General features: G+C 41.1%; 1 protein-coding gene across 2 annotated transcripts; it reads right to left on the bottom strand.

Annotated features, from left to right (window-relative positions):
- Window positions 1–820: 820 nt before the first annotated feature.
- Window positions 821–22,107, bottom strand: LOC106583413 (WD repeat-containing protein 1). Of its 2 annotated transcripts, none has more exons than XM_082967654.1 (15): window positions 21,881–22,107; window positions 21,038–21,159; window positions 20,735–20,825; window positions 20,172–20,319; window positions 19,329–19,509; window positions 14,783–14,860; window positions 13,674–13,754; window positions 12,771–13,004; window positions 12,164–12,256; window positions 11,560–11,711; window positions 10,458–10,545; window positions 10,184–10,294; window positions 6,287–6,460; window positions 5,886–6,030; window positions 821–1,786 (listed from the first exon to the last, which is right to left on the bottom strand). In XM_082967654.1, exons 1-15 carry the CDS (start codon window positions 21,894–21,896, stop codon window positions 1,680–1,682), a joined length of 1,821 nt encoding a protein of 606 aa, XP_082823780.1. In that variant the 5' UTR covers window positions 21,897–22,107; the 3' UTR covers window positions 821–1,679. The 2 variants fall into 2 exon arrangements, with proteins under 2 accessions (XP_082823780.1, XP_082823781.1); XM_082967655.1 differs by lacking the exon at window positions 21,881–22,107 and adding an exon at window positions 21,668–21,686.
- Window positions 22,108–23,788: the final 1,681 nt, after the last annotated feature.

Here is a 23,788-nt window from a genome sequence, read left to right as displayed (position 1 = left end):
ATCAGCAAGGACTAGGGAGTTATTTAGGATAAACTGAACTAAGCACAGGCCAAATCCTAGAGGAAAACATGGTTGGTTTGTTTTCCAACAGACACTGGGAGACAAATTCACCTTTCAGCAGCAATAACCTAAAACAAGGCCAAATCTTCAATGGAGTTGCTTACCAATACGTCATTGAATGTTGCTGAGTAGCCTAGTTAGTTTGTGCTTTTTTTATAAATACTTTTTTTTTTTTTTAATAATTGAAAAGCCATGAAATTCTATGGCAAGAAAATGGTTGTCTAGCAATGATCAATAACCAACTTGACAGAGCTTGAATAATTTGAAGTATAATGCACAAATATTGTACAATCCAGGTGTGCAAAGCTCTTAGAGAGTTACCAAGAAAGAGTCACAGCTGTAGTCACTGCCAAAGATGCTAACATGTATTGACTCAGGGGGTTGAATACTTATCTAAATCAAGGTAAACCACCCCCCAATTGACATAAAATGACAATTAAATCCATTTGATCTATTTTAATCCCTTTTTAGATTTAAATTTTAAGGCAGCATAATGTGAAAAGTTTAAGGGGGTGTAGACTTTCTATAGGCATTGTATGTGAAAGTAATTGAGATTTTTGAAATAGTATCTGAACCCAGGTCTGGTACCTGTTGATTTCCAGTCATTCCACAAAAGCTAGTTGGAATTGGCTAGAGAAACTAACGCAAACTTCCTTCATACTGCACGCAGAGACATAGAAATGGTATCCACAATTAATTGACAGAAACTCGCAGTATTGCTTTAAACATGAGTAGCACGAAATGGACATGAGTTGCTAGAAATGAGTAACGTTTGTTTTATTATTGTCATTAATATTATTAAATCATATCCACCCTTAGGAAAAAGGGGAAGCATCAAAAAAAAAAATATATATATATAAAAGTGTGAGACGGGAACATCGTGAGCCCAAAAGAAAAATGGCAACAGTATAGGAGCTTCATTGAATACACAGCATTTTGATTGTACACATGATTCATTTCTCTTGTTTTAAGTTCCTACTATTGCTCCACCAATCACATTTGTTCCAACTAGAAATCATTCTGAAAGACATTGATGTTATTGAGTCAAAGAAAGACGAGGCAAAAAAAAAATAAAAAAAAATAAGAGCTAAATACCCACTCCCATACAAATGGTAACATCAACCTCGGCTGAAAACATGAACTAACAGGCAAGCACAATCAGAGGGCCATTCATTTGCAACTCAATCCCATTCAGGAATGTAAGTGAAATATACCTCCATTGTCAATAAGGATAATTTTTTCCCCCATAAATGTTTTCATTCCGAGTTCAAATGAAACAACCCTCCAACCACGCACGGGCATTTCAGTTTGAACTGACATAAGGCTGTTCCCTCTGGAATGTTGAGCATACAATTTGTTTCCTTGACCAGAAAAGCTTGATATCAATGCAGCTATTTGGGTTCTTTCTCTTTGTTCGTGCATTAGTGAACCGTTTAAAAGAATCAAAGAAAGACTGCGTTCGGATTCTTGCTTTAGATAAGCTTTTCTCTGCAATGACCAATGACTTTCAGGGGTTGCTGACAACAGACCATCAATTAGATACATACAATATTATACGAGTAAGAGGGAGAGAGTGGTCTACAGTAGTCCTTGTCTCTAATGATCCGTTCTTGTTCAGATCAGAATTTAAGAGTCCACTGCTTGATGCTGGCATCATGGGAGGTGGTCACTAGCGTGTGCTCATCTATCCAGGCCAGGCCACTGACATGGTGCAACCTGTGGGCGTCTGTGGAAAGGGATGCGAGAACAGTCATTTTACAGTGACACTAGTTATCAAGCGATGTCATATGACTAACATTTTAAAAACTGGCCGTGAATATACAGTATGTGTTGCTGCTAAAAACTTGAGCATGTGGTTTTCCACTGGAAAGTGTGAGCATTTGAATGTATCCCTAGAACAGGGGTTCTTAAACCTTTTTAGCCTAGGACCCAAATGAGAAATTCTTTGTTTTCCTGGGACCCAAGCTTAGGAAAATATGCAACTATAAATAAAAGTCAGTACATTTCATTGCCCTTATGCCTAAAACAAATGCAATCTAGACAAAAATAACAATGAAATTAAATAAACATGAATAGATATTTACATGGGTATTTTCCACCATTAAAAACACTCTTACACATCTGTTTAGGTTGGAACTGTTGCTGTTAAAATAAATCCTTTTCATTCTGAACTGGAATAAAACAGATCGATCACAGATGTACAACAGAACACACAGGCTCAGTTTGAAAGGGTTGCACTGAGTAACAGTACAGATGAAAAATGACCAGGCCTACTGTACATCTTACTGTAGAAATTATTGTTGAAAGAAAGTCTAGGTTAGAACTGTTCCTGTTAAAATACAATACATATTTTTATTCTGAACTGGAATAAACTGATCACATCACACAGATGTAGACCACACACACACACAGAGTCCTAATGAGAGGTGTGGCTGGTTGAAGTTTTCAAAAAGCATGTATATTCTGGCCTCTGTTTTTGCAAGTGCAACACTGAGGTCATACTCTTCTTGTACTTGTTTTTTTTAAGTATGTCAGTTGTGAACCCTGACTCACATAGGTATGTGGTGCCAAACTGGACCAGAACATCTACTGCTTTCTCAGTCAGGTAGGAGACTGCTTCCTGCTGTAGATGAACAACCCACAACTAGGCGTTTGGTTAAGAATAAAAATTGTATTTTAACAGCAACAGTTCCAACCTAGACTAGTTTTAAATAATTTCTACAGTAGGCCTGATCGCTTTGCATCAGTGAAAATAAAATAAAATACTCTACATTTGCATTGTGAGAAGGAATAGCAAAGAAACTGTGCAATCTTCAGTAGCTCTGAATGAAAATCTATGCTTTTGGACTTTTCAAAATATTTGGTCCACTTCTTGTGTGCTTGCAGATTACTGAACTCTCCATCACCGTTACACCTTTCTGTGAATTTCTTCAGGTTGGTGACCTGATCAAAGCACTTTGCATCAATTGGCACCCCCTTTTCTCCCAGGTGTTTTATACAGGCTTCTATGTCATTCCAGTCAGGTGTCTCACTCAGATCCATCCACATGAAAGAGGAGAACTCCTCCATGGGTGCCATCCATTTCTCCAGATACTCCAGGCATGAACTGTACATACCCTGTACTTGAGCACTGAAATGGTCACAATTCTTACCAAGTCCATCCTTGTGCTTTTGTGCCAATAGTCCCTTAACTTTAAGGGACATGAAGTTATTTGTCTTGCATTCAAGAAGCATGGTGTGGACTTTGTTCAAAAGGTTCTTCACTTCCACAATTGAATTACTCTCCCTTTCCATCTCCTGAATGTGTGAATGAAACACACATGAGTGAGTGCATGTGACCGAGGTAAATTTCACTGAACTCATCTTCAAAAAAACTTCTTGATCAAGGAGGGTGTTTTTTCCTGTGACAAAAATAATGCTTTCAAGGCTGGAAACATCTGTAGCAGCCTCTCAATACCTGGGAATAATGACAGCCATCGCGTCTTGCTGTGAGAAAGGAGACTTCTGTATTCAACATCAACAAATTCACAGTACTCCTTCAGATTCTCTGTGCGCAGTGTAGATGTGAAAGTATTGACATATTTTGAAGATGATGTTCTCAATATCGACATCTAGTGTGTCTGCCCCGTAATGAACACAATTGTTCAAGACGTGTGCTGGGCAGCGCACACCGACTAAAGACTTGTTCTGCAAAACATTATTTCCTTCTTCATCACGCCGGATTCCCCCTAACATTGTATTGTGGTTGTCAACTGTAAATGCAATATATTTGGAAAAAAATCCCATTATTTTCCAGTGTTTCTTTGATGTATTGCGCGATCGTATCAGCTGTCTCATTTGGAGTGTTTTTAACTTCGACTAATTTACTTTGCACGCCACCATTCTTCCAATCAAAATACTGAATAAGCAGAGGGAATATTTTCACAGCACCGTGATTGCTCCCATCAGTAGAAACACCACAGTGAGGCATGTCTTCTAGTGCTTTCTGAGCTATGTCGACAAAATGTGGTGCTATCACAGCGTTAACAATTGCGTCGGTCTTAGTACGAGCGCTTGAAATTTTTCGCGCAGTCTCGGAATCAGGGAAAGCCTTTTTTAACAAGGCAGGCGTGCAGTCCATTGATCTGTAGCTATTGTGATGCATCGTGTTGTGGAATGCAAAAACAGCATCTTCTGTTTTACCTGCTCTCACAAAATAGTCGGTTAATTTACCTGACGACCTCTCTCCTTTAGCGGCATTTTAGTGTTTTGCGGAGCTTGTGGGCTTCTAGGTCGCAAGCACCTTTGACACTGACACGTACGTGCCAGCTTTGCAGGTCATGCATTCTGCTTCACACGGATCCCGACCAAGACAAACACGGGAATTTTCTCTGTAAATTCACAGACGATTTACATTTGCGTTTGGGCATTTTTAAGCTGTTCTGGAGCCATGTGCCACTGTTTACAAGCAAGCTGCTGCTCTGTCTTTTGGCTGTTGCCATGGTGAGGGTAATGATTGAGATGCAGTTTGACCAATGTTTGCATAGGCCTGCATGAGCCACCAATGGTGGCGTGTGAGAAGGCGGGACCTAAAGAAAAAGGTCAAAGCAATGCAAAACCCCAAAAACGAACAATGAATGGCGACTGTAGAAAGCAAATCCCGGCCGGACGCATTTTTTTAGGTCCAAAAAGAGGACATGTCCGGGAAAAAGAGGACGTATGGTCACAAGTAGCTAGCTTGCTTTGGTAAATGGTAGCTACTACCTGTGTACAAGGCCAGGGGATTGTTTGAAAGAGAAACTCACATCTACGATGAGTTAGTTACTCCCTCATTTCTGCTCATCATAACCTGTTATAAAATTACAACAATGCCTTGCTAGCAGACTTAAATTTTCCACTGTCGAAGCACTGTTTCCTGAAGCATTCTGCCCTGTTCTCAAAGAACTCCCTGGGTTTACCATCATGCTGTGGATGTTTGGTCAGGACGTGTAGTTTTATTAATTTGAGAGCCATTACTAAGCACTTAACCGCTCAAAACACATTGTGGGCGCTCCTCGTTATAAGTTTGTATGAAAGAGAGAAACTCATCGCTGTATAGCCGTTTCATAACGATTGAGCTCAGTCAGAACTTGTTGCTAGCATGAGTCCATTTGATAACAGCGGTGAGTTATGGCAAGTGGGACTGACAAGTCAGTGGCTGACTGCGCTGCAGTGTGTGTCGCGGAGTGATCAAGAAAACTACAGGAAGAAAATGTGGTAAACCGCGAAGCACACGGGTATCCCCTCTCACACTCGCACAGCTGCCAAACTGAGCAGAGACCGTAGATGCACTTGGCCAAATCAATTCCAGTAATTAATGAAATATTTATACATTTACTGTGAGACGTCACGACCCACCATTTACAGGTCCATACTTTAAGGCTGCCCTAGAATGACGGTGTCTAAGGAGGATACTGCCATCTAGCGGTGGTGAAAATAATTACATTTGGGAACATTGGGGAAATTCTGCAGCAATGGTACTACAAAATACAGATTTTTGTATATTATCCCAACACCCCTCCGTCCTTTTTGTAATGTTAACATTTGTTGTCCTGACAAATCAAACTACCCCACAAAATGGTAGATTTAGCTACCAGCTCAAAATGGTTGCTACAGAAAGATCAGCAGTTTAAAACCCCATCCCACAGTCAAGAGTGGTGACACATTATCCCAGCAGCATCTTCAGTTTCCATGACTTCAAATATCCGATTACGATAACAAAGAGAGGATTTAAATAACTCCAGACACTTCTCTCTCTGGGTGTGTGTGTGCCACCTTTGCTCTCTGAAAGCTATTTTGGCCCTCACCTGGGATCTTCAGCCTCTTGTCTGCATCATTCACTGTCCAAACGTAGACCATCATGTCCATTCCACCGCTGGCAAAGTGCTCGTTGTCAGGGGACCAGGCCAAGGTAACTACTTTAGCGTGGTGTCCATAAAAATCATTTTTGACCTGTAGGAGGGGGATAAACAGAAATGGATACAGAATCCAACAAAGTCTCCACTCACACTCAAATTGATGGGATGATTGTATGCATTACACTACCACCGACTGATATTCACAAACCCAAATGGCATTTGCTGTTCATTGGGCTTTAGGAATATATTTATTGTACATAATTTGAGCATTCAGGACAATCAATATGGGACATGTTAATAGGTTATTTAAGCAAATTTTGCTTGAGATGGATGCGTGAGAGACTGCATACCGAGTAATCATCCGCCACAGTGAAAACTGTGACGACCTTCTTCTCGTCAGTGACGGCCAGGTAGGCTCCGTCTTTGGAGTAGGCCATGTCTGTAACTGGCCCTTTGGCCTCCATGCTCTTCCCCTCATCCTTCAGAGTGTTGCCTTGGACAGAATACAAGCGGACCTTCCCATCCTGCCGGGAGGAGGGAGAGAGGTGTCAAAGAAATACTATGGACAAGGGGAGGAATATTGAGTAGTTAGATCCGACCCACACCTAAATAAAATAAGCAATCAGTTGAACAAGTGTCATTCCCTCAGAGTTTCATAGCACCGGTTAATAGTGCAGAGTGGCTGTGGAGCCAACACCTTGGGATCTTTAGTCAGCTGCACCAAAAGATCTGGAGCTTCTGCGTATCACATTAAGTGCATGTGTATAATCATGCTATTCATGAAAACTGTCATGGCGCTCCTATGATCTAACTTTATTAATGTCTGCAAGATCACACAATCACAGTATTCATAACAGAACCAAATAGCATAACGTCATTGTTAGACAAAAACACCACATTTCGCTCTGATGCCAAAACGCAACAGCGCTCGCCACTTGGCAAAATACACAGGTAGTCGGCTATGCTACAGTTTGTTAACGCCAATCTGCTCTAAAATTTGAAACGGTATAACTCCAAGATCTAAATACATATCCCCATAAAACTGATTGAGATCAAAATGGTTACTAAGCAGAATGTTTCACCGTTAACTTGAATTATTCTGCATGATTGAATGTGGTGGTGTTTGTCTTACAGTAACATAAATTATGCTATTTGGTTATGTTCTGAATACTGTGATCACTATAAGAGGTCGACCGATTAATCGGAAAGGCCGATTTCAAGTTTACTACAATCGGAAATCGGTATTTTTGGACGCCGATTTGGCCGTTTTTTATTTTACACCTTTATTTAACTAGGCAAGTCAGCTAAGAACACATTCTTATTTTCAATGACGGCCTAGGAACGGTGGGTTAACTGCCTTGTTCAGGGGCAGAACGACAGATTTTTACCTTGTCAGCTCGGGGATTCAATCTTGCAACCTTACGGTTAACTAGTCCAACACTAACCACCTGCTTTACATTGCACTCCACGAGGAGCCTGCCTGTTACGCGAATGCAGTAAGAAGGTAAGTTGCTAGCTAGCATTAAACTTATATTATAAAAAAATCTATCAATCATAATCACTAGTCAACTACACATGGTTGATGATATTACTAGTTTATCTAGCCTGTCCTGCGTTGCATATAATCGCTTAGGTACATGTTGCTCCAACGTGTACCTAACCATAAACATCAATGCCTTTCTTAAAATCAATACACAAGTCTATATTTTGAAACCTCCATATTTAGTTAATATTGCCTGCTGACATGAATTTCTTTTAACTAGGGAAAATGTGTCACCTCTGCAACAGAGTCAGGGTATATGCAGCAGTTTGGGCCGCCTGGCTCGTTGCGAACTAATTTGCCAGAATTTTACGTAATTATGACATAACATTGAAGGTTGTGCAATGTAACAGGAATATTTAGACTTATGATGCACCTGTTAGATAAAACAGGGAACGGTTCCGTATTTCACTGAAAGAATAAACGTGATAGGTCATTAATATGGTCGAATCCGGAAACTAAGGCTCGTATTTCTGTATTATGTTATAATTAAGTCTATGATTTGATAGAGTAGTCTGACTGAGCGATGGAAGGCACCAGCAGGCTCGTAAGCATTCATTCAAACAGCACTTTCGTGCGTTTTGCCAGCAGCCCTTTGCTATGATTCAAGCATTGCGCTGTTTATGACTTCAAGCCTATCAACTCCCGAGATTAGGCTGGTGTAACCCATGTGAAATGGCTAGCTAGTTAGCGGGGTGCGCGCTAATAGCGTTTCAAACGTCACTTGCTCTACATGGGTAACGCTGCTTCGAGGGTGGCTGTTGTCGATGTGTTCCTGGTTTGAGCCCAGGTAGGAGCGAGGAGAGGGACGGAAGCTATACTGTTACACTGGCAATACTAAAGTGCCTATAAGAACATCCAATAGTCAAAAGGTATATGAAATACAAATTGTAGAGAGAGAAATAGTCCTATAATTCCTATAATAAACTACAACCTAAAACTTCTTACCTGGGAATATTGAAGACTCATGTTAAAAGGAACCAACAGCTTTCATATGTTCTCACGTTCTGAGCAAGGAACTTAAACGTTAGCTTTCTTACATGGAGAAGAAAGTAAAAGGGCATTGTGCCAACACTTTGTTTTTGCATTATTTAAACCAAATTGAACATGTTTCATTATTTATGAGGCTAAATTGATTTTATTGATGTATTATATTAAGTTAAAATAAGTGTTCATTCAGTATTGTTGTAATTGTCATTATTACAAATAAATAAAATATCGGCATCGGCTTTTTTTGGTCCTCCAATAATCGGTATTTAATAATCATAAAATCGGTCGACCTCTAATCACTATTAGAGCTGTAGCGGTGACCATATTACCGCCACACGGCAGTCATGAGTCATGGCCACAGTAAAAATTGCTCTACTTTATTCCTTTCTCAAGAGAGTAAAGATGCTGTCAACAGTTAGTAACATGTTTTCACAACTAAATCTATCGATGTGCCTGAAAAGATTCCACTTGGTTTCCCAAATTAAGCACCGAGTAGCTGCAGGAACAGGGTTGGAGAGACCATGGCACAGAGAGTTTGGGCAGAATATCACCTGTCGCACTGCGAGACCATGCTCTTCAAACAGTGGTTAATACGTGTTCTTATATTTATTTCTCAGCTGCTCATATTAAGCATATGCTCTGCTATAAAACCGAAGAAGCCTAACCAGCATCATTGAAAAATGGACCGGCGGGAATGCGCACCCCCCAGTCGAGCATATACAGATGATGTCGTTCCCCCGTTCCTGCCCCTTTGTTAAGGTGCCATTCTAAATAGAAACAAACTTCACATATCAGTAAAGACTACATTAAAATTGAGAAGTCTGGTGGGTGAAAATATAAATCACTAGAAAGAACAGCTGTGCAGCCTGAGGCAAGGAACAGAGAACAAGTTTTTTTGTTGCCTAAAGTCACATCATGAAGCCAATTCATGTTTTGATTTCTAAGACATTAAGGTTTGTATCATTAACAACTATAGTTACCAAATAACACTAAAATCTAGCATATAGGACCTGTTTCAAATGATCACTTACGCGAAACATATCCATTTCATATGCGCACTCGCTCCGGAATGGGAAAAATATCCTTTCTATTAAGCTAACTTCAATTCTTCTAACTATAAAATCATATATTTGCACAGAACTTGTAAGAATATCTTGTCAGCTAAATAAACAAGCCTACAGCATGGAGCAAAGCCAGATAACATACAGTATGCCAACTCAAATTCTGTTCTGAAACACTTTTAATATCATAATGTTTTAGACCCAACTACAATAAATAACAGATTTATTGCGATGGTGTATATTACTTTTGTTTATGTTAATTAATGCTCAATTGCCCTCAGACCGGCAGGCTTTCGCATGACAAAACCGGCTGAAAAGATTTCATGACCACCACAGCCCTAATCATTGTGTGATCTTGCAGACATCGATTCAGCTTTGATATAACTTTATTAAAACGAGCACCATTCGCCTATGTAGCCCGTTTCTATTGAGTAGAGAACATACAAGAGTCGGGAAGCTAAAGTTCTTTGAGTGTGGTGGACTAAAGATGGCTGAGGATCTAACTTTTTAGACAAGGCCTTAATAGTGCCCGATGCAAGTTCAAACATAACATTCCATTCTTTTTGATACCACACTAAGATAGCTTAGTGTTGGATCAGAAGTAGTATGATCTATAATAGTTCCAGTTCAAATGAAGTTGCTATATGTAGACTTACTGCCCCGCCCACTGCCGCAGTGCTGCCCCCTGGGTGGATGGCTCCTGCTTCAGGCTCGTAGTCCAGACTGTCCAGCGTGAACACCTTCTTCTGGTCCTTCAGCAACACCACCTGATGACCACACAGTCAATATTAACACTATCCAGAACAGACAATTTAATGGTGTCACCCATATATGAATAACACGAAATACTTATGTGTTGACAACACTGTCTACCATACTATGATGCCTGAATGACATGAGTTGGCACACATTAGGAGAGGATTTTGTTACCTGTCCAATGCACACGGCCAATGTGAGCCCCCCTGTTGCTACGGAAACATGTTTAGGCTGGAAGTCCATCTTTACCAGGTTGGAAGCGCTGCAAAAATAAACTGTTAGTAACCACGTTTCCAGCCACAAATATGCAAGTAAAGTAATACCCTATTAAAAAAAAAATTAAGGGGGGCTTTCTCATGGCTACCCATGTAATACCATGGAAATATAACATTTATTTGGAAAGCAATAAATATATTTTTTAAAAGCATTCATGATTTGCGTAAATGTAATACTAATTATTGCTCGTTAAAAATATGAAATGGTATTACATTTGGTAAAGAGCACATTATGACTTGTTTAGGACTCAAAACTCAGTTTAGGACTTGAGACTTGCCTGTCTTGACTTGGGACTTGAGTGCTAAGACTTGAGACTTACTTGTGACTTGTAAAACAATGACTTGGTCCCACCTCTGCCCTTTTCAATATCATTAACAGTGTTCAAGCAAATGCATTTATAAAGCCCTTTTTACATCAGCAGAAGTCAAAGTACTATACAGCAACCCAGTCTAAAACCCCCAAGAGAAAGTAACGCAGCTGTAGCATTTATACCTAGAAAGGCAGGAACTTAGGAAGAAACCACACTCTTCTGGCTGTGCCAGGTAGAGATAAGAGTAGATGGCCATTAAGGCCAGATCGTTCTTCAAGACGGTCAAACGGTCATAGATGACCAGCAAGGTCAAATAATCAGTGGTTATAGAGGGTGCAACACGTCAGCACCTTCAGAGTAAATGTTAATTGGCTTTTCATAGGTGAGCATTCAGAGGTCAAGACAGCAGGTGAGAGCGAGAGGGTTGAAACAGCAGGTCCAGGACAAGGTAGCATGTCCAGTGAACAGGTGTCAAATATACATGTCACTATTGGTTTACGAATGAAAGTACGACATCATAACAGCTCTCTTGTCCAATGACAAAAAGTGAATCTCATAAGGAAGCAGCGTTATTACAAAGCTACCCTCACTAGATATGAGAGAACTGATATGAGAACTGATAAATATTTCAGTGAAATCTGTCTTTTAATCTCATCTTCTACCCTAAGTATAGAGCACTTCGGGACCCACCTGTATTCTTTCTTTGTCACACTGGTGAAGCGGACCGTGTCATCCATGCTGCAGGTCACCAGCTGGTCGGCCTCGTCCACCGCCATCTTGGTCACAAGGTTGCTGTGGCCCTTCCCTGAGAAGCAGTCGTTCTCCCCGGTCTCCGCATCCCAGTAATGTGGAAGCCACAGTTAAGGATCGTCTGACTGACACCAGGAGGGCAGTAGAGCAGATCTTAACATGAGCTTAACTAACACAAGGGACCATAACATTGGTGGTGTGGGCCTCTTGTTAAACTAACAAGGACATTCGCAGCAGTTATGTGCAGTACATTTATGTAATATAAGCAGACATGGCTATTACATTTTATGTGAGTCTTCATTAGGTGCCAATGTTGCTACTGGATTATGAATACACAAGGCTTTAACTATTAGCACTTGAGGGAATTTATTAGGCTCCTTGTGTTCCAAATGCCAACCACCTAGATAAGCCCCATTCATTCAAGGGAAGAAAAAAAAATAAAAAATAAAAAAATAATAATAATAAATCGACTGTGCAGAAAGCACAGTTCATCATTAATATGCCTCAGTGTTGACACAGCATGCCTTCATTTTCCCAGTGAAAGGATATTGATGTGCCCGTCATGGCTGCCAGAGTAGATGTGGGCCCGCCCCTTGTTTTTGTGAACGGTCAAGGACTGAATAGATTTGCTGTGACCCTGTAAGGCACATAATGTGAGATTTGTTTAGCACAGTCATCAAATAGTCAGTTAAGAACATTCATTCTATTTGACTCAAGTGTCACAGTTGTGATACTTCCTGTCTTGGCATGAATTCAGCATTTCCAATCAATGTGCAATTTCATGGGTCCCTAGCAAACTGTCAAAATTAACTATTTAATTTTGAGGAATGCTGACAAAACCACTTGTATGCCATCTCCTATCCTGTTACTGAACTATGTGCTTGTGTTGAGTAACAAGTGACTTGAAGACAACTTTAAAGGAAGATTATGTGATCAGGATAAAGATAATGTTTGTAGACATGATAAGCTAAGTCAGCTAGGGACCGTTTCTGGGCAGAGCATCAATATCAGGAGATTAAGCCTGCCAATTGTGTCCAAATTGTAATTTTATTTTTTATTAAACACCCTCAATCCCCAACTCTAAGATGTGTTCACACTACACCATATTGCATTCTGAAAACCCTGTAGTGTGAAAGAAGGTTTGGGCTTACCTTGATGGTGCGGAACGGCCGGTCGGGGTTGCTCTTATCCAGGTAGTTGATGTAGCCCGACAGGGATATGCTGAGTAGGTGGTCCTTCTGCCACAGGCAGCCCAGCTGCTGGTCCATGACGTCGCCGCCCATGTTGAAGGTGGTGAGGGCCATGCTGGTGCCCACATCCCACAGCTTCACAGTCTTGTCACCCGAGGCAGAGATGAGCTGGGAGCTGTCAGGGCTCCAGCTCACCTGAAGGAGAACAGAGGGAAGGAGTGGACCCAGGGTGACAAATAGGCATCACTGTCGGTTATCACAATGCTTTCAGAAGAAAGCTGTGCCGCTATAGTTTCTCTTTGGTAATGCAAAATGTGCAGTCCCATGCATTTTATTAAGCAGATGGCTAAGTTAGACACTACGGTCTTCCTGTGACCTGAAGTAGTCACACTGGAGCTAGACATTCCAACGCTGCATTGCAGTGCATGTCATGGGTTAGTATCCCAGTTCAGATATGCCAGTGATGGAATACATTAGATAGTCTAATTAAGTTATACTCAATCACCAATTCAAATTCCTAGAAATAAAATATTGTTGGGGGCATGCAAAGTGAAATAGAGTGATGTTTTAAAATGCAGGGGGTATAAGAAAGTCTGACTTTTGACAGGAACACGTCGCACTTCTAATTTGAAAAGGAAAGCATCCATTTAGTTTGTTTACGTTCATGTCCCTCTAGCAACTGCATGGCAGCTTTAATCTTGACTGGGTGTTCACCCCTCACCAGTGAAGCCTGACAAGTTATGCTGAAGAGGAAAAAGACTGACGTTTCCATTCTCAGCGGGCTAACGTAAAAACCCAATGCCTACATGTCTCAAACCACCAGACAAAGTTGAACGATAAGAGAAACTCCATCGAGATACTTACGGCATAGACTCCTCCTTCGTGGGCCTTCGCTGCGCCCAGAACCCCAAGCTTCTCGCCAGTCTTTCCGTCGTATAGGAAGATCTAGGAAAACAGGGCAATGTGACACTTCTAGTAAGAACCAGTACTGTAGGGTAAAATGTAATTTCAACAGCCACGTAGAAACACCCATCCGTCTGCTACTGCCCTCCAGTCAGCAATTGTCGGTTCACTGGAAAGTATCTGACATAATGTGCTGAGTCACAGCTGTTTTCTACTGTACTTCTATTCCCCTTCCAACACACATTCACTAAAATATACTGAACAAAAATAAACGCAACATTCAACAATTTTGAGTTAGTTTATATAAGGAAATCAATTGAAATATAATTCATTAGGCCCTAATCTATGTAGTTCACAACTAGGCATTGGCCCACCCAATCAGAATTTGTTTTCCCCACAAAAGGGCTTAATTACAGACAAAGGTACTCCTCAGTTTCACCAGCTGTCCGGGTGGCTGTTCTCAGACGATCCTGCAGGTGAAGAAGCCAGATGTGGAGGTCCTGGGCTGGCGTGGTTACACGTGGTCTGCAGTTGAGGCCGGTTGGGTGTACTGCCATATTCTCTAAAATGACGTTGGAGACGGCTTATGGTAGAGAAATGAACATTCAATTCTGGCAACAGCTCTGGTGGACATTCCTTCAGTCAGCATACCAATTGCACACTCCCTCAACTTGAGACAACATCTGTGGCATTGTGACAAAACCTTTGAGTGGCCTTTTGTCCCCAACACAAGGTGCACCTGTGTAATGATCATGCTGTTTAATCAGCTTATTGATATGCCACACCTGTCAGGTGGATGGATTATCTTGGCAAAAAAAGAAATGCACACCAAATTTGATAGAATAAGCTTTTTGAGCATATGGAAAATGTCTGAAATCTTTTATTTCAGCTCATGAAACATGGGACCAACACTTTACATGTTGTGTGTATATTTTTGTTCAGTATAAAATACAATTCTAGAAGAATTAAGACAGGCTGTCAATGTTCTACCATCTGTGGTGGGTTCTGAGACCACCTTAGTGATGCTGGGTCCCTGACCATGGAGCAGCTCTGATAGCTAGCGGACTCACCTGACCGTCAGCGCCAGCCGTACAGAAGCGGTTCCCGTCTGGAGAGAAACGCACACAGTTGACAAACCGGCTGTGGTCCTAGGATGGGGTAGGAGATTGTTAGACTTGAGCTTTTCCAAAAAGGACTATTAACTATTGATTTTCTGGTTAATTTAAGAAAGCTACATTTGGAAACTGGTTGTTGTCTATCAATTATACTGTCAAGTTTAAGTCTCTGGAAAATATTGCAAGTAATTTGACAGTTACCTGACTAACGCATTGATCCAGCTTTCTACAAACCCCTTCCGTTTTAAAAACAGAATATACACAAACAGAAGGGACAACCTACTTCTGGAGACCCTTAGCAGAAATTCTTCAGAGGAATTTCAGTTGTTTCGTTACATAAGGTTCCCTTTTCAACCAGCAGTGACACCCATATTGTAGATCTCATAAGTCTCAATTATTGCGTAGTCTCTGATGAAAGTTCATGGGAAAAAGCCTACACGGAGCGCAGACTGGCACCAACAAACCATAGCAGCGTGAATATCAAAAGCAAGTCAGTGCCAAAATACTTGATCTAAACGCAATGCTCTTAAAATAACTATCAAGGAGTATGAGATTAGCAGAATCAGGATGTGCTTGAATGGAGACTGCAACATTCTGACAAATAGATAACACTATCTTGCCTCGTTTGACTATTGAGACCGCATATCATATAGTTTTTAAATTACTGATTGAAAGGGGTATCCCATTTGCATCCTAACTAATAGACCAAATGGTAATGTTCAGCAACACAGCAGAAGTGATTTAATCTCTACGAGTGAGGTCATGTGCTTAATAAAGTATCTGTTAGAGGTGTAAATGCTTTTTTCCCCCGGCTGGATCACATTGAATTGTAGGTTTTAATTCTGTAATGTATTGATTGTCGTTTCTCCCCCCCAATATTTTTTGCTAAATTAGCCTAATGGGACTAAAATGTGGATTTGTAAGCACTAAATGTGTATGGACTTGGCCCAAGACCACAAACAGTGACTGGTGGCAGCCTGTAGCGAACCCTAGTCCAGACACATCATTCCAAAACTGCAAAAAAGCTGACTGCTCCAAGGCAGGTAGTGTTTGCTAAGCATAATGCACAAAAAAAAAAAAAAAAAAAAAAAAATTCTAAAAGGATACTTATTGAATAAGTTGGTCAGTCTGTACCTCCCCTTTTCACACTTTCAAAATGTAGGAAATGCAGTTGACATGTGAAAGTACATAAAACACTGATACTGTGAAAAAAACAGAACCACTCAAAATAGCCAAGAATGTACAGTGTGTTTGGAAAGTATTCAAAGCCCTAGACTTTTTCCGCATTTTGTTACGTTAGACTTATTCTAAAATAGATTTGGGAATCTACACACAATACCCCATAATAAAAGCAAAAACAGATTTGAATAAAATGTAAACAAATTTAAAAATGTACATTTACATAATTATTCAGACCTTTTACGCAGTACTTTGTTGAAGCACCTTTGGCAGCGAGTCTTCTTGGGTATGACGCTACAAGCTTGGCACACCTGTATTTGGGGAGTTCCTCCCATTCTTATCTGCAGATCCTCTCAAGCTCTGTCAGGTTGGATGGGGAGCATTGCTGCACAGCTATTTTCAGGTCTCTCAAGAGCTGTTCGATCAAGTTGAAGTGCGGGCTCTGGCTTGGCCACTCAAGGGCATTCCGAGACTTGGCCCAAAGCCACTGCTGCATCGTCTTGGCAGTGTGGGTCATTGTCCTGTTGGAAGGTGAACCTCGCCCCAGTCTGAGGTCCTGAGCAGGTTCATCAAGGATCTCCCTGTACTTTGCTCGATTCATCTTTCCCTCAATCCTGACTAGTCTCCCAGTGCCTGAAAAACATCCCCACAGCATTATGCTGCCACCACCATGCTTCACCGTAGGGATGGTGCAAGGTTTCCTCCAGACGTGATGGTTGGCATACAGGCCAAAGAGATCAATCTTGGTTTCATCAGACCAGAGAATCTTGTTTCTCATGGTCGGAGAGAACTTCAGGTGCCTTTTGGCAAACTCCAAGCGGGCTGCAATGTGTCTTTTACTGAAGAGTGGCTTCCGTCTGGCCACTACCATAAAGGCCTGATTGGTGGAGTGCGGCAGAGATGGTTGTCCTTCTGGACGGTTCTCCCATCTCCACAGAGGAACTCTGGAGCCCTGTCAGAGTGATCATCCGGTTCTTGGGCACCTCCCTGACCAAGGCCGTTCTCCCCTGATCTGCTCAGTTTGGCCGGGCGGCCAGCTCTAGGAAGAGTCTTGATGGTTCCAAACTGCTCACATTTAAGAATGATGGAGGTCACTGTGTTCTTGGCGACCTTCAATGCTGCAGAAATGTTTTGGTACCCTTCCCCAGATCTGTGCCTTGACACAATCCTGCCTCAGAGCTCTACGACCTCATGGTTTGGTTTTTGCTCTGACATGCACTGTCAACTGTGGAGCTTATATAGAGACTTTCCAAATCATGTCCAATCAATTGAATTTACCAGAGGTGGACTCCAATCAAGTTGTAGAAACATCAAGGATGATTAATGGAAACAGGATGCACCTGAGCTCAATTTCAAGTGTCATAGCCAAGGGTCAGTTTTATTTATTTTTTGCAAAAAAAAATACAAAAAAAACAGTTTTCATTTTGTCATTGTGTGTAGACTGATGAGGAAGAAATGCATATAATCCATTTTAGAATAAGGTTAGAAGATAACATGGAAAAGGTCAAGGGGTCCAAATAAACTGTAAATGCATAGGCCCAAGACCAGAGTGTAGTTCACCTTGACTACAATATTGTCAATATGTTCACTATTGAGTGTTTTTTGCTGTTCTGGAACCCTCTTTAAATTTGAGATGGAGGGGGGGGAAAAAAAGATACAGTAGAATATTAGTCGGATGTACCCACACCAAAATTCCAGTATTTGTCCTTCATAGTTTGCTCTCCATGTTCTTTTTAAACAGTGAGCCAATTTGTTTTCAGCACTTTAATTCCATGACTGATCAAAACTCACTTTCTCATGGCTCGCTCGTCACTCAGCAGCAGACATATGGTGAGCAATAACAGCAAGTCACAAAACAAATGTGCAGTATCGAATTGCAATACATAACTTGTGAGAATCGTGAGTCGCAATACATATCGGATCAGCATCAAAGTACCGTGGTAATATCCTATCATGAGGTCCCTGGTAATTCCCAGCCCTACTTTAAAGCCTCATCAGAAATACTCGGCTTCTTTTTAATAGAGAAATTCTGCAACATGTTAACCAGACTAATGTCATCAGCAGCGCAGCACCATGAGCTAAGTGACTGAGAATGTCAAAATCTCCTTTCACACTTTAAAAGAAATCAAAGTTGGCTTGACTCTTACACACACCGATACATTCCATGGTCAACAAATATATGGCTTCCCAGTGGTGTAAAGTACTACTTAAGTCTTTTTGGGGGGTCTGCACTTTACTATTTATATTTTACTTCACTACATTCCTAAAGAAAAAAAAAAAAAAGGTACTCTTACTCCATACATTTTCCATGACACCCTAAAGTAGTCATTAGATTTTCAAAGCTTAGCAAGACATGAAAATGGTCCAATTCAGACTTATCAAGACAACATCCTTGGTCATCCCTACTGCCTCTGATCTGGCAGACTCACTAAACAAAAATGCTTAATTTGTAACGGTGTTGGGGTGTGCCCCTGGCTATCCGTAAATAAAAATGGTGCCGTATGGTATGCTAAATATAATGAATTTGAAATGGTTTATATACTTTTGATACTTCAGTATATTATAAACCAAATAATTTGGCTTACTCAAGTAGTAATTTACTGGGTGACTCACTTTTACTTGAGTAACATTCTATCAAGGCATCTTTTACTCAAGTATGACAATTGAGTACTTTTCCCCACCGTGGCTTCCGTCCGTGCTCACGACAGGGCTAACCGAGTGAAAAGGTCTACAGTACCAAAAGGAAATACTAAAAAAAAAATCAAAAACAAAAACTAATCCAGAACCAATTCCCAAATTTCTTCAGAAATGTCAGACACATTGGCCTTTTCTAACTTGGGGAAAAGTCTGTCCTCTGCCCTCTCTCTGTAACTCACAAACCGATAAGTGGTCGAGTGGAGTGTCAATTAGTTAGTAGGCAAATGGAAGACTGTCCTCCCCTCCTCAATAGTCTCCTTTTGGTGAGGAAACAAGTATATCCTACTGGAGTCCTTTCACCGAAGAGTTCTGAAATCTGCCACCCCCCCTTGAATCAGCTAATTGTTTTCTTGTAGGAGAAAAGCTTGCAAACATTTAAAAACTATATGCTACTTATCTTTTTAACTACAAAAATTCTTGCACAACTAGCTAAATTTGATATCACTTCATACATTTATTTTGGGATTACACCCTGTAAACATAACTTGCCTGATGCACAATTGGAGGAGTAATTTCATACAAGCACATTTGTCCACTTTCCCTCTCTGCCTCGGCTCGATTACCTTTTTCTAAAAAAGGCCAGAGACACATGAGTTAAGACTCTCATTGAGAAAAGGCCACTCACTGTGCTTGAGAACTTGAACTTGAAAGGGGGTCCCTCAAAGAAGGCCCCACAGTTGTCATCACTGCCGGTGATGAGGCGGTAGGGGCGAGTCTGCTTGATGTCCACACTGTTGATGATTTTGGAGTGGCCCGAGATCTCGCCCACTGAGGAGCCAGTGTCCCACAGGAACACAGCCCCAAACCTGGAAGGAAGAACACACATTTACAAAGTTGGACAAGACATGATGCAATGTAAAATGTGCAGCGATTCACTAGATAGACGCAAATCATTCATAAGTGCATAGATGAAAGAGACAACCTTATCCAAGTTTTAGGGGAGTTATGAAAGTCTTGGTGAAGGGTGTTTTTGAATTTATCTTCTGACATGTCCCAAAATCTCATTTTAAAGGGGTTCAAGCAATGTCTAGTAATTGAATATTCAATTAATGTCAGATACTGGAATGTTTACAACAGGGTTAGCCACTACAGTTGAGAGCTGGTTAACATGCTGGGGACATGTTCAGAAGACAAAACGGGAGGAAGCAATTGAACAAAAGGAGGCATCACCTGAACGTACCCATTAAGGATGTTAATTTTAGTTTCAAAAGAGTTTGTCTTATGCCTACTGAACACAACCCTGATTAGCTGATCATGATATTGCTGATGTGGAACAAAAACCTGCACACCCCATAACACATTAACAGCTGACCTAAAGCTTATGCAATCCTCTATGACGTACAACCATTGTTCACCAAAGTGTAAATGCTGCACTGTTAGCAGGACCTGAGCTCTTATTTGGAAGATAACGGTAGAGGCTCCATGTCCCTGTCCTGCATGTGGCCTGAACTAGGCCCTACAGACTTACTTCTCACGTCCCTCTCCCACACAAGCAATCCTTTTGCTGTCCTCAGTCCAGGCGATGTCCTTGATTTTGCCCCCAAAAGGCTGGTACTCGTACTTCAGAAGGTGCTCCTTCTGGGTAGTGTCCCAGATACGGATCTTACCAGACACATCTGTAGGAAACATATTTGAACATTGTAGATTTGGCATCACTACCATAAAAATGATCTCTGCCCATTTGGCTTTATGCAAATGAGATGTTCTCCACAGACACCACATGAATGAGAAGACTAGGTACAGGTCTTGTCACTATTCACAATTAAGACAAATCCATTGACAGATGAGATCTGAGTGAATTTGAAAAAGCGTTCACGTTTCTTGGCATGTTTTATGATAAGACATGATTTATTAGGATCCCATTAGCCAACAGCTAGTCTTACTGGGGTCCCAAAAAAAACAAATTATAAAAAAATAAAAAACACTACAATTAAAATACATTAACATGTAGTGTCTATGTGCACGCATCTATCAGTTACACATACATGTCAGTACATACACACAACAAGTAGGTCATAACTATCTAGCTACCTCCAGACGCAATGTAGAAGCCACTGGGAGCGTACTTGGCAACAGTAACTTGATGAGGGTGCTCGGTGTAGATGTCAGCTATGGCAGGGTTCTGTCAGAGATGAAGGCAAAACTTGAACGTTAGTACAGGTTCTCACACACAATATAGACTGGGGTAAAGGTTATATCCTTTAATAAAATCTGACCAGCCCAGTTCACACATTTTACAGTACATGAACAGACCCAAATATAGGCCTGTGAGTTTCAGGTTATCAGCTGCCAACAATGTGTCAGGTGATATGTTCATTAGATTTAAGGAATTACATCTATGTTCCTGATGATGACACTCTTCCCGTTGGTGTAGAGGAAGTTGTTGCCTTTGGGATCTCCACCAAGGACTTTGGCAACTCCTCGTTCCATCTGCGGGAGGCTGGCAAATACATGCTCTGTGTGAACAAGAAGGAAATGTGTATTATTATTATTATTATTAGTCTAGGCATTGACCTATTTGGTTGGTAAATAACACACATCAAGATCAGCCTACAGCAGCTGTAAAAACGGAAAAAAATCAGAACTATACTTCAATCAATTAATACAAACTAAATTACACTGTTGCTTGTATTATGTATGATGCCAGGCCTCTGAAATACATAACAGACGACCTGTAATAGCCTTCTGTAACAAATACAATAAATAGGCCGTCATGTACCTCTGCTTTTAGCTGATTCAATAACTACACGTTAGCAGATAAATGTAAAATATGCATACGACTGTAGTCTTACTAAAATCACGCACACTCACAGTCAGTGACATGTCAACAATGCGTTGCATATTTCGTGCAGAAATCGAGATTAGGAAATATGGCACAAACATTTTCAAAACCGAGTAGGTTCCCTTTCAAACTCCATCCAATCAGAGGAAACTCAAATCAATTATGAATACGTGGCTATTTACCTAGTTACAGAAGAACTTTAGCAGCGGTGTGATGTCTCAAGACAAGAAATGTGATTGAAAATGCAGAATGGGCGAGGTTAGTGCTTACACACGTAGTTACAGTAGCTAGCTAGCGGTTTCTCTGTGGTGATGCACTATTTGTACTGAGGGAACGATTAAAGGTCCATCTTTAATGTATATTCTTTCAAAAATGAAACTACTAAAACGACTTACTCAATTCATAGGTCATATTCGCTGATTTTGTATTAATTCCTCCGATGAATGAAACGCCAAACCTCCCTTTACCACCGGCAGTTCTGGACTGCTAATCGCACAAACACGGAAGCGAACGCCACTCTCCGTATGCCTAGCTTTGCCCATATATAGTAAACTCGGCTTCGACGCGAGCAGCTGTCGCCCACTAGACTTGCGCTTACTTGCCTGTCGAGGAAATGACGTTACCTTGAATAGTCAAGTAATTCAAGAAGATACCCAACAAGGTAAATAAAGGACACTTTGCCCCAGAGGTTATGGAATCGATGTGGTGACAAATAGGTAAAAATTACTATTTTAAAACCTAACACACTCATACAGCTATGCAAGCATCAGCACTGGATGTGGGGATGGGATCCCCAGCACAGGCGGCTGGTGGCACCTTAATTGGGTAGGACAGGCTCATTGTAATGACTGGAACGGTATTAATGAAACGGTATCAAACACATGGTTTCCATGTTTTACATTTGAGTTATTTAGCACAGGGTTCCCCAAACTCGGTCCAGGGCCGCGAGTGCTGTTTCTAAACACTACCTCTTTGATGTGGATGCTACCATGATTACGGATAGTCCTGAATGAATCGTGAAGAATGATGAGTGAGAAAGTTACAGACGCACAAATATCATACCCCCAAAACATGCTAACCTCGCACCATTACAATAACACGGGAGTTTAGCATTTTCTTTGGGGGGTATAATATTTGTGCATCTGTAACTCTCACTCATTATTCACGAATTCAGGACTATTCATAATCATGGTAGCATCCACATTAATGTAGAAGTGTTTAGAAACATATAATATTCTTATTTACAACAAAAAATGACTCCACAATCACGCACTACATTATTTACCATTAATTTCTATTGGCCACAAAATAATCTGAAACACAACCAAAACAAATAGCAAATGCATTCAACATGTTTGTGGAGTCACGAGCTTGATGTAATCATTGCGTGTTAGGAATATTGGACCAAATACTAAACTTTTGACCTACTTTAAATATGTGAATTTGTCCCAATACTTTTGGCCCCCTAAAGTGGGAGGGGGCTATGTACAAAGAGTGCTTTAATTTCTAAACGGTTCACCTGATATGGACGAAAATACCCTCAAATTAAAGCTTTAAACTCATAGTCATTGTATCATTTCAAATCCAAAGTGCTGGAGAGCAGAGCAAAGTGCTGGAGAGCAGACGTCCTTCCCTGTAGCTCATGGTTTTTGCAACGCCAGGGTTGTGGGTTCGATTCCCACGGGGGGCTAGCACAGAAAAAGTTTTTATGAAATGTATGCATTCACTACTGTAAGTCGCTCTGGATAAGAGCGTCTGCTAAATGACTAAAATGTAAATGTAAAATGTCCCGAGTTCGAGCCAGGCATGATGAGCCGGATTTGGGGGAAGTTGTACTCGCTAAGCAAGCAATTGTTCTGCAGTTGCGCTCAGATCAGCCGCGAGTTTGGGGGGTGAATGTAGCCGATGGAGATTTTTTAAACTCATTCCTCAGCCTGAAATGTCGCCCCTTGCACCTTTGAAGAAGGCTTTGTTCGGTGGCGCAATGTGTTGTAATGCTTTAGGAGGGCGGTCACGTGTTTGCCAGGCAGATGTCGAAAGTTCGAGCCAGGTATGAGCTGGATCGGGGGAAGTGGTTATCGCTAAGCAAGCAGCGTGACGTTCTTTACACGCAGACCGATAAAAACAGATTACTGCTCCCCAAGGGAGTTAGCTTTCTTGGAGCAGTGCAATAAGTCTGTCTCTGTTGGACCCTAGCGTGCCAGGTTCAAATCACCGCCACCTTCAAGGTCACCATGGTGCCCGGGGATGGAGTGGGACCTGAGCTAATGACTGCTGTCAAGGAGGTTTAAGGTATGTGCATT

This window comes from Salmo salar, chromosome 22, assembly GCF_965601325.2.
Source record: "Salmo salar chromosome 22, fSalSal1, whole genome shotgun sequence".
In the NCBI taxonomy this organism is placed as follows: domain Eukaryota; kingdom Metazoa; phylum Chordata; class Actinopteri; order Salmoniformes; family Salmonidae; genus Salmo; species Salmo salar.
The sequence above is the reverse complement of the archived record's forward strand: the minus strand, read 5'-3'. Positions and strand labels throughout refer to the sequence as shown.